The 12,232-nt window shown below is 45.2% G+C and overlaps 1 protein-coding gene across 1 annotated transcript in view; it reads right to left on the reverse strand.

Annotated features, from left to right (window-relative positions):
• Positions 1-443: 443 nt before the first annotated feature.
• The window catches only part of crebrf (creb3 regulatory factor), a 59,287-nt gene continuing 47,498 nt past the window's right edge, over positions 444-12,232 (reverse strand). The window contains exons 7-11 of the mRNA XM_080748407.1: positions 9,911-10,102; positions 7,306-7,495; positions 5,296-5,369; positions 2,975-3,094; positions 444-1,458 (exon numbers count right to left, since the gene is read on the reverse strand). Coding sequence (XP_080604533.1) covers positions 1,340-1,458; positions 2,975-3,094; positions 5,296-5,369; positions 7,306-7,495; positions 9,911-10,102 — 695 coding nt within the window. The 3' untranslated portion in view covers positions 444-1,339. The remainder of the gene's footprint in view (positions 1,459-2,974; positions 3,095-5,295; positions 5,370-7,305; positions 7,496-9,910; positions 10,103-12,232) is intronic.

Below are 12,232 nucleotides of genomic sequence, written 5' to 3' on the forward strand. Positions count from 1 at the left end.
GTAAAGAGGAGATGGATCATTGATAGCTTCATTCATCAACAACGTCCCCCTGTCCTTTACACGCTGGCACACTGGCTATTTCGCCCACGTAGAAAGCTTTTGGATCGGGGGCCAGTGCACCCAAAAACGATGCATTCCCTCTGCACAAAAAAAATGTCTTCTGCTGCTCGGGTCGATGTGGTCAGAGTAAGCCAACATCTCCTGCAGAAGACCTGTCGACCATCCTCCAGCGGAGTGGATAATCGGCAGGCTCGACTGTCTAAAAAAAAGCCAGATTTATAGTTTGGCGTACGACGCTGCCGCTCACAAGGCATGGCGGTGGAGTGCGACGCCTTGCGAGCTTATAGATCTGCTATTTTCCAGCCCTATGCCGCTGTCGTACGAGAGAACATAAATCAGGCATACGTTAAAACTTTGTGATGTAGACAAGCTTATTTGTACAATATTCATCTCACCTCCTCCCACATCGGAGCCGGGGTGCCAGAAAGCAACGCGTTACAGAGGAGATGTCACGAGTCATATTACATATTACTACTTTGCTACTCTTTAAGCCTGACATCTTTGGGGTGTATTCCCGCTGCGATGCAACTTTATTTTGAGAGTGCAAGATAATAAAAGGTTAACCTCTGCCTTTTAAACAATAACTGACAGGCAGACAGAGAATGGCAAGACTTCTATTTAAGACCTTCAATACCATTCCACTCTCTGCTTTCCGCTTACTCCTCCGCAATTCCGTTGCCGTCCGGCAGCGCGGCTCCCAAGGCCATTAATAATGAAAGGCGTGTAGCGTGGGTTGATTTGCCTTTTTTCTTATGTCGCACAAACTACCGCCGATTGAAAGGTTGATATTTTTTTTACGTAATAGTATCTGGAACAACTTCACTACTTGCAGATTGCGTGAGACTATTCCATAGGGATGCACTCGCGTGTTTACAGAAGCAAAGATCTGAACACACCGTTAACCTAACATGTTACATTACACACCTATTAACCATCACCTGCTTTAGAGACACGTTTTTTTTCCCACACATTGGGCACCCGTTACAGGTCGGGAGCCGGCGACATATTGTTTAGAGTGCAGGGACAAAAAAGCTGTAGGCTCCTATGTCCCGCGCGGAGCGCATGGCGGCACAAGCACACATACGCACGCACACACACACACACACACACACACACACACGCGTGCGCACACACAGGGGCGTGGCATGTGTGTTTGTGTGACTAATAGGGTGGATGTATTCTAGGCTGGAGGGTCATGCAGATACAGGGGTCACAGTTACAGTGGGACAACACGTCACGTTGGTTGGTAATATTTAACCCCACTGGGATGGGATCCGGCCTAGATCCTGGAGGTGGGGACTCGCAGGCCGACCAGTCCTCCGGTGGGATCGCCACGCCCCGTGGTCTCCAGGATCTGGTTGACGAAGTCTGAAGTCTGCCCGGCGACAGGTGGTGTCACTGCAATGGATTGTGGGGGACGTGGTTAGAAGGGGAGGTTTTTTGCAAACTCACTGGTGATGACAGCCTTCTGGTTGGTCCGCCTGACACGCAATTTGGAATTGCACATGAGTTGCGGGTTGAGCCGCTCGTTTTCACCACCGTCGGCAGGTTAGCTACTCACCAGCGTCAGCAGGTTAGCTACTCACCAGCGTCAGCAGGTTAGTTACTCACCAGCGTCAGCAGGTTAGCTACTCACCAGCGTCAGCAGGTTAGCTACTCACCAGCGTTAGTTTCACTGAGGTTAGGGTTAGCACTCTGAGCTAACGCGGACAGTTTGTGTATGCAGATGGACGGGCGCGGCGAATCTCTCCGCGAGTCTCCAGCCAATAGCATGTGTTCTCCTCCCCCCACCCCCCTCTGCGCCTCTGCTCAGCGCAGAGAACGCTGCTGCGTCATGACGTCAACACATTCGGTGCGACGCTCTCTGCACTCTGATTGGTTAGGGAAATTCTACACCTCCTATAAACAGTGATCATAACGGGATCGCCCAGGCTTCTTTTTCTTTTCCGATCGCCAAAAGAAGCCTGGGTTTCCGAGGCTAGGGTTAGGGTTAAGGTTAGGTTTTAGAGGTCGCACCTCCGCACGGTCCAATCGCACAAAAAGGAGCACTCCCTAGCTCCAGTACAGCCAATCAAAAGCTTCCGTGGGCGCGGTTTGCCCAGAACTCATGTGCGTTTCCAAATAACGCGTCCCTGACTGACCAACCAGCAGGCTCGTTCTGCCTTGTTCTGCCCTGGTTCCACCCTGGTTCCTCCTTACAGTATACTGTATGGTTGTTTATGCTGAATTTGCTAAAACATCATTTTTGAAAAAGAAAACATGATATGTCCAGTCACTATACTGCAGCTGAGATGTTCCTTTTCACTGACACTAAGTTTAAAATGACAATTGAATACAGAGAACATCGACCGCACTCCGTCTGAAAGGTGCTTTAGCACAGGGGTTCCCAAACTTTTTCGTCTCAGGGCACCCCATAAAAAAATGTTTTAATCCGAGGCACCCCTAGTCCCCTACATTATAATTTTCACTCCCAGCACCTTATATTTTTAGCATATCGTCGTTGTCGGGTGGAAACCTTGTATGTCCAAACCGTTCTATAAAATGCACACAAGTGTGCTTGTAGATCGGCTGTTTTCACTAGTTTTGTGCGACAGTCTTGTATGATGAAGCAGGGCTTTGCTTTCTCCAAGTTTCACATTTGAAACTTGGAGAATACAAGGTTTCTGCCCGACAGTGACGATATTTTAGTGATTATGTTGCGAGGAAAACGTTGAGATAATAGCCATTTTGGTTAGAACTGACTGAAAATAACTTTGTACTTCAAGTTTAAAATGATACTAAATATTTTTTTCAAGTGTCCAAATGAATTCCAAATATTATCAAATTATCTCGCGGCACCCCTGGACTACCGTCGCGGCACCCCAGGGTGCCCCGTCACCCACTTTGAAAACCCCTGCTTTAGGATGTGGCTCACCAAGCGTCTCCTGGATGAGTCTGTCCAGACTGTCAGCCATGTTGATGGGCTGTGGAGACGAGTCCTTCACCCGGGTTACAATCTCCTCCTTGATGGCGTTGATGACGAACAGCAAGCGATCTGCACACAGACAGACAGAGACAAGCATAAACGTTACAGTACGCCTACACCGTCAACATATTCACCGACATGAACTGACATCTACGCTTATGAATGCACGTGGACTAAAAAAGCTTCTTTCCACAAACAATCAGGCACATGAACAAACCGTCAAAGACGAGAACGGTCCAGGGCAAAAAGAATCCCCCCAATCCCATTCGTCCCTTCCCTGAACTATTATGCTCGAGCCTCACCTACAGTACGTAAATACTGTTAGGCTGAACTGCGCCTACAGTACATAAATATATATACTGTGAAGTTTTTAAATATATCAACCTGTTGCACATAGATCACACTGTGAAGTTGAATACAAAAAGTCAAAGCACAGTAGCTACTACGGGGAAAAATGCCATTGTAATATACCAAACTTTATGCACATGTACAGCTGAGGATGCTTTTTTCATTATCTTCGCTCTTTTGCACTCTCTTTCCTGCGTCAGTATTACTTCTTATTACTTATTTCTATCTTTAGATGTGCTGTTTTTGTTGTTTTGCTGTTATTTTATATATATACCACTGCATTGTCTGAAGGAACAAAACTAAGTTTTACTCTTATATACCTGTACAAAAGACGTAATAATAAAGTACAACCTTGAACCTTGGACTAAAAATAACGATATATTCTGTGGAATCACATTTCTCATCACTAAGGACTAATCTCTCGAGACAGCCTCAGAGTTGCTCTTCAAAGGAAGAGAGACAGACCGAGTGGGCGCCGCCCTTTCTTTGCGATGGCTCGCCAGATTGCTAAGGTGATCACTGATCAGGAGTTCCCCCTTAGGTCTATGATAAAACCTGTAGTTAACTATGAGAAACGGCACATTGTGTGTCCGCTTTTTTACGGTCCATGGGTTTGCTGCTCAAGTCTCTTTCACCCGAAAGAGACTTGGAGTAGAACCGCTAACAAAGAATCCTAAAAAAACAAACTAAGAGTAGCATACAATATATGGTGGCTGTCGGGCAGAAACCTTGTATGTCCAAAACCGTTGCATTCTTAGCATTATTTTAAAAAACATTCTAAAAGAGTGAACTGGTAGATGGGCTATTTTCACTACTTTTGTGTGACACTTATGAAGTAGGGAATTCATTTACAAAAACATTAACGTCTGAAATATGGAGATACACGATATACCAGTAAGACTCCCTAATCGGGAGATAAGGGACCGTCAGGTCGCATACACAAACCTTAGAAGGCAATCGTAGCCAATCAGGAGGGAATATGGGAAATGGGACAGATCCATGTTGATGACATGACTTTAGAGATACTGTGTACCGCATGATTTTAGGGCAAAATCTGTCGGAGCAGTGTCCAAAAATGTGTTTTGCAAGAAGCGGCCTCATGGTGGCGCTAGAAGAGGGCCATGTGAGAAATGAGGGGTGGGGGTTGTGGTTTGGCAGCCAAGGAGTGTGTGTGTGTGCAAAGTTTGGCATGGATAGGGGCAACGGTAGCGGAGATATGAGTAGGGGAAAAATGTTACGTGACGGACAGACTGACTGACAGCCGGTGGAGGTTTTGATAGTAACTGCGACCTGACGGTCGCAATAAGGGGTGGCAGAGAGGGTGCATGAGTGATGCACCTGGATTGAATAATACATTATAAGCGTGTGGTGTGTGTGTGTGTGTGTGTGTGTGTGTTTGTGTGTGTGTGTGTGCTAGGGCATTCACGAATAGTGATTTTTAGTATTCGAATTATTCGACCTCAAAGTATTCGAATAGTCGAATATTCTACAGGACTGACCAAACTGTCAAATATTAAGTAAGCAAGAGGCGAACATTGTGAAAATAGCCGATCTACAACGCCTCGCGTTTGTGAGCATGTAGATCTGCTATTTTCACAATACTTATCTGCGGAACCGAGTCACATTAAATGTAATACCTACAGTTCCAAGTTCCCAGTTCAAACATGTTTATTTTGGGGGTCACAGCCTAAAAAGGTTGGAGAACACCTGGTATAGAGCATTAACAAATTCATTCACAACTCATTCCTATCTAGTCAAGCTTATAAACTATATATCTTTTAAAGAGAAAACAATAATAATAATAAATAAAAAAAAGCGAATATTCGACTTCGGAGAACAACGCCGAATAGTGACTTTGATATTCGAATATTCCAATATTTGGTGAATGCCCTAGTGTGTGCATGCTTGCCGTGCTAACATACCGTACTCTGTGCTGAGTCCCCACAGCTTCACTTTGTTTGCCTCATACTGGGCCTTCTTTTTCAGACGACAAGCCCTGAAACACACAGGAGGACCACACAACGACAGAGCTGAGTTTGGACTCAGAAAGCAGTTCCCCAAACACTCAGCGCTCAACACTACAGTAGAGAATGAGACTGGTGTGTGTGTGTGTGTAGTAGGGTTGCAGCGGTACTCGGTGTTAACGGTGTTACCGGTGAGCGAGCACAACACCGAGTACTTTACTTGCACACCGATAACACCGTTAAATAAAAAGAAACGCATCCGCTGCTCTGCTCTGCCCCGAGGAGCGGGAGATGTGACGTTCGCCAACGATTCCGCTCTTTTGAACAGCTCATTTAAAATGATTTTTTCATTCACGGGAGGCCGGGAACTGTTCCTTGTGCGGGCGTGTCGAGAATCAGAATCAACGGATCATCCACAGGGCGAGGCACAGCCCATCAGACTGCATGATGTCTCGTCCCACTCGCAGGGCACGTTCCAGGAGACTAGTTGTGGCTTTATAATGTCACAGTGCGCAGTAGGCAGAAAACAACGATGAGCCAAACAAGAAAATGCAGGGCTGTTGTAACACTAACAGTGTTGTTGCTTTTTTACAAAGCTGAATTTTTAATATGGTCGGATGGTTGTTGTTGTTGTAGCTTGAGGTATTATTGGCTGCTACTGAGTGCTCACAAGACGACAAGACACGCAATGGTGGTTGAAACGGTGTTACCGATAGCCGCGGTGTTGACACGGACTATATTTTCTGTGTTAAAAATCTCATACCATTGCAACCCTAGTGTGTAGCTACATGCATACTGTACATGTGACACTAGAGCAGTACTTCTCAAACGTTTCCGTGTCAAAAACAACAAGTAGGGTCGGCAGTGGCTTATTGTCGGTATCAGCCTGTAACACACAGGAGTCTGTCCCCGTTACAATGCGCTGCTAGACCCCTGGGAGATGGACTGCTGAGGTGGAGCGCCACACCTACCATGAGCTCCCAGTACTTTCCGCACGGCTTGCCGCACCCAAGCCGTGCTACGCATACGCTGAGTTGGCGGTGCCCCCGGGATCGAACCCATGACCACGTGGTCCAAAGGCGAGAGCTCTACCGACTGAGCTACCCGGTCCTTTTCGTGTCAAGGACCCCCAGATTGATATGTATTTGGCCGCGGAATCCCATCTGAAAAGGTGTTGTGCCAGGGGACACCCAGAAAAATTAAATTAATTAAAATTAAAAAATGTTTTAAAAAGATTTTCAAAAATAGCAAATATACCAGCTCACAACATGCTATGAGCTTAAGCTTGTACATCTGCTAGTTTTGACAAGCCAACATATAGCAGGGCAGATCTACAAGCGTTGTGAACTTGTAGATCGGCTATTTTCAGCTTGCAACCAAGTGCAAAAATCAGGCAACATTACGAAGCCATCAAGGCACCGCCAATATACATTTCAGTCGACAAAATCAACAGTAGATTTAGTAAACTCAAATATTATCATATTTAGTTTACTAAAACTAGACTAATACTAAAACATTTCAGATGACAAAAACATGACTAAAACTACAATTTCATTCAAATGACTTTGACTAAAACTAAACCAAAAGGTGCTGTCAAAATCACCACTGGTGATGTGTGATACCTGGAGATAGGCCTGTCACAATTATTACATAAGGGTCTAATCACAATTATTTTGTCATAATCGTTCACATGTTGAAAATCTACAAGCTCACAACACAACATCGTTGTGAGGTTGTAGATTGGCTATTTCCACAATTGATTTCCTTTTTCAAGTATAAAAGTTGTCAAATATGTCAGTCATTTCTTTGTATATTTAGGTCTTGTGTCATATCTGCCACATGCAACTTCAAAGCCTAGAAGCCAAACGGAAAAGTAATCGTCAACGACACAAACACAATTCAATCGTTAATTATTTGAGTGACAATTAGTCGTCGCGTAAAATGTCATAACGGTGACCGTGCCCCTACCTGGAGGCCAGCTTGTTCTTCTCCTTGCGGGAGCGCGGCCTGGCGGTGAGCGGCAGCTCGCTGACGGGCGTCAGGTCACTGATCACCTTGTTGAGCTTGCGCAGCTCCGTGCCGATCTGCAGCAGCTTGCGCGGGTTGGGGGTCAGGTCCTCCACGTCGGTGCGCCGAGACTTCTTCAGCATGTACTTCCCTGGTGGACGGAGAGGAGAGGACAGCAAGCAAACCTTTAGCAGCAGCATACATCGGGGACGTGCAGATTATAGCCACTTTAAGCTTTGACGGCTACGGCAAGCGGCAACGCTAACCGGAAATGGATCGGTGCTCGATATATAAACCTGCCGCCAGGGACGTGCTGGGCCCCTGATTCAGCCCGGGAAAAAGAGTTGGAGAGGCCCTCATTGCGCGCTATAGAGAGAGATCTCTCTCTATAGCGCTGCTGCTACTCAAAGATTTGTGACAAAGTGACAAGCCAGTGGGCCAATTACATGAGTTATATTTCGTTGTTGTCGGGTGGAAACCTTGTATGTCCAAAACGTTTGTTTTGTATTTATCATTTTAAAAATGATTTAAACTAGTGAAAACAGCCGATCTACAAGCACACAACGCCTCGCAACGCGAGGCGTTGTGTGCTTGTAGATCTGCTGTTTTCACTACTTTTGTGTGACGGCCTTGTATGATGAAGCAGAGCTTTACTTTATGAAAAACATTTACAAATTTGATACGAGGTTTCTGCCCGACAGTGACGATTTACTTTGTTTGCCGCCCATCCCCCAAAATGGAACAAAGGCCGACATTTTATTTTAATCTTTTTCCAAATGGCCGGCCTGGACCGGCCGGGAATGAACCGGCCATTCGGGAGTTGTCCCGCTTTTCCCAATGGCCAGCACGTCCCTGCCTGCCGCCGTCGCAGCCTTCTCTACACAAGCTCCCTTTCCACGTAATGGCTACAACGTCTGCTGCATAGACGCGTCGCCATGGGAACCAAAGGGTTCAGTTACAGTTTGCTTAACGATTTTGACTGCTACGGCGATTGCGCCATAGCAGCCGTACTCCGCCGGGCATTGCCGTCCTGAAAATCAAGCTTAAAGTCCCTAATGTTAGAGAGGCAGGGGCTGAAATTTCTAAAAGGACCTTTTGGTGAAAATATCGAAAATAGCAGACCTCCAAGCTCACAACGTGTCGCGGCAATTTTCGGGGGCTTGATACCACACTGAACTAAGCATAATCAAGTCAATACTGGAGATGTGGTGTAGGCCTAGGGCATGGATTTCTACACAGAGGGCTATTTTTTCAACATAAGATTCTGCACTCAAGTTCAGGATAGTTTGGACAAGGCAATTCTCTTGAATGCTGCCTTCAGGTATGGCATGGAAAGAGGGCAATAGTATCATATCGCAAAGATTCACAATATATCGTGATACGTATTGCATTGCGAGATTCTTGCCAATATCCACCCCTAAAAAACGTAGGAATATTTTGTTGTCGTTGGATATGATTTTGTCCACAATTCCAAGCTGTATTGAAGGTTGGTACCATGGGAGAGATGGCAGTAAACGTTTAAAAAAAAGAAAAAGAAAAGAAAATCTACATTCTCTAAATGTGTAGACTTCTTGTAAATTAAGTAATATAGATGTTTAACAATAAATTAACTCTTGAGAGCGTAAAATGAAACCAAATGGACCCGTACGGGTCTATTTGGTTTCATTTTACACTCAAGAGTCGACGATCTATAAGGGTCCATTTGGTTACCAACTCTCCATCATTTAGCTGGGGACCACCTGGAACCTCCTCGAGGACCACTGGTGGTCCCCGGACCACTGTTTGAAAACCACTGCCCTACTTCATCATACTACGGCGTCACACAAAAGTATAAGAAAATAGCAGATCTAAGTTTGAAACGCGGCGGGAAGCGACAGCATTTTTGAGCTCTTCGATCTGCTATTTTTGAATTTGAATCGAACAGTTTTGGACATAATGAGGTTTCCTCCTGACAGAGATGATATATGTACTGTATCACGTATTTTTGGATATAATACATTTGGAAGTTTAATTTCTATTTAACCGTTTTAAAACGTGGTGGCTCTATTTTGGACATGTCATTATAGGCGTTCTTTTTTATAAATTTCTTTCATTATGCGACGTGTTGTAAACTTATTGTGAGGCGTTCTCTAGTGCAGTGGTTCTCAAACTGTTTTGGTTGCAGTACCCTCTTATACTGATTTATGAAGCCAAGCACCCCCTGCCCCCGACTACAGCATTTTGCTTAGAAATATTGATATCAAAAGTCCAGTTCCAATGCCAATATGTTCAAAATAAAACAGCATAATGGCAAATAACTGCTTTCTATTCAATAACAGCAGTACTAGTCAAGTTATTGATGTACTGTAATTTGGCTTAACAATTTACAAATGAGCATAACATTAAAATACATATTGCCATTTTCTAGTTTTTCCTCAGGTACCCCCTGCAGTATATCGGCGTACCTCTAGGGGTACACATACCCCCATTTGAGAAACACTGCTCTAGTGTGTGTGTGTGTGTGTGTGTGTGTGTGTGTGTGTGTGTGTGTGTGTGTGTGTGCGTGTGTGCGCGTGCGCGTGCGCACCATGGAGGGGTCCATTCTTCTGGTAGAGATTACTGGGCAGGGTGTACTTGTCCCACTCGGAGGGTTTGAGCATGCGTTCCTGTTTCAGGGGGGTGAGCTGTTCACTGTATTCCCAGAAATAACGCCTCTTCCCCCTCTTGGAGACCCCTGCTGTAAGACCTTTAATGTCCTCCATCAGCTCCATGTCGCACCCTGGACCACAGAGAGAGAGAGAGAGAGAGAGACCAAAGGAATCTTTACTCTGTCTGTCCACATGTGGACACTTCTGTGCATGGTGTTGAACACAGACATAAAGATGAAACGTTTTGACCTCTAAAGATGAGCTTCCATCACAAACAACACCTGGGACGCCATTGTTGTTGTAATTATTTGAGTGCCGCCATTCACTGCGCTTTATTTTGAAAAGCCCCGGAAGCCACGATCGTGTCCATGTTGTGGAAATTCAAGATGTTGTAATGGCCATCAGTATGTTTACTTTCACACGGAAATGAAAAATTCGAACCGCGGCCAACCGTCGCGGCCCAGTGTCGCCGTGAAAAAAAGCGGTTCTCGTCGATCGAAGCGTTTTTGGAAGTAGATTCCGAGTTAAAGCTGTTTCTTTGCAGCAGTAATGAATAGGAGCCTAAGGAGATTACACACTTCCTGAAGATGGCGGCCGCCACCACAGATATAAAGAGCTAGATGCCTCGTTCGCCTCTGCAGTTCATTGGAGCGATGTGCAAAAGTTCTAGTCCGGACTTACTGGAAAAACTAAGGGAACGCTGTCAGTCGCAGTGACTACTGGCCAATCACAGCGCGACTTTTCCAGGAGTTATCCAAGGACCACAATTCAATTCAACAGAGCCAGTTCCGATGTTGCGCAGCTCAGCCGTTCTCACAGGCTGCGTACGTGCCTCTGCCTCTGATTGGCCTGGCAACTTCCCTATGTGTGACGCACGCGGAAGCAATGAACACGGAAGTGATGAAGATTCCCTCAGTTGCTAAATGCATACGCCCCCTAGCTGAAGGAGAAGTCTACCTTTCTATGTCTATGGCCGCCACAGCGCCTGTTTACCTGGTAACCAGCTAACACGTCCGTGGACGTGATAATGGGGCCTTGGCGCCGCGCCACCGTAATTCCTATCACGTTCCTGGACGTAATTGGCACCGCTAATATCGCTTAGAGAGGGCAGGTAGACAGTGGACGACTTGAGGGGCACACCGTTGCTCCGATCCGCACCACACCTGGCACAGATACAGCTCTCTTAGAAATGAATTAAGCACTTTATACTACGCTTACGCAGGGGGATATGAGGCACTATGCAAAGGGCATTACCTTTATTAAAGACAACTGTACTACACTGTTGGTATGATTTCATTACGTTACTGTAATCATCTTGGTCTTTTAGTCAAGGACCACATTATGGAAATGAGCTTACAGTACAGCTAAATGTGGTGAGCCCATCTTTTCATTCTTGACTGTTAACTAATCTAAGTGAACAGTACAACATCAACTAGGGGGCAGACCTCCATTCAGAAACACCCCCACTTAGAAACATCCCCATTCAGAAATACCCCCACTGAGGTTGAGGTTAGGGTTTAGGTTAGGCTTAGGTGACACCTCCATTTAGAATAATGGAAGTCAATCTTCTGAATGTTAATGTTTCGTAACCCATAAACTAAACTGTACTAAACTCAACTCAACCATTGCTTGTGGCCCAATTGTATTATTTGTTGTGTACTTCAGAGAGCCTGTGCCTTGTATCTGTATTTCTTATTTCTGAATGTTAAAGACATTTCTGTGTGCTTGCAAACAATGCCCTGTTTTAACTGGCCATGAATGATTGATTCTATACGGTTAAATCTAAAACGTATTGTCTAAGTTACCTAACAGACGACTACAGCAGCCAAAACTGCGTGTCAGTGTGTTCCTCTGCGGATCAAATTCTGGGAATTTGAAATATTTAGAAGTCATTGGCTTTGCCAGTAACCGATGCAAAAAAAACAAAAAGTCTCCCAAGTCTAACACAAAAACTTTCACAAGACAGCAACGTCTTGAGCTACTTTAATTACAGTCATGTGGTGTTGCAGGATTTTAAGCAGATTTGCAGGATTTTAACGAGCATGTTGGATTTGAAGACAATGTTGTGTGTGATTTAGTGATGGTTTCAGTAATGTCTATTAACTTTCTCCTCCAGAATGCACTGTAGGCCGCAAAGGAGATTCCTCAGCGCTTGAAACTGAAGCATTTGGTCAGACTAGGGATGGGACGATATGAGAATTTCATATCACGATTTATGATGTTATCGCGATAATCAAAATCCATTATCCTGGGGTATTTGC

This window comes from Nannobrachium achirus (assembly GCF_963921795.1).
Source record: "Nannobrachium achirus genome assembly, chromosome: 19".
NCBI classification, from domain to species: Eukaryota; Metazoa; Chordata; class Actinopteri; order Myctophiformes; family Myctophidae; genus Nannobrachium; species Nannobrachium achirus.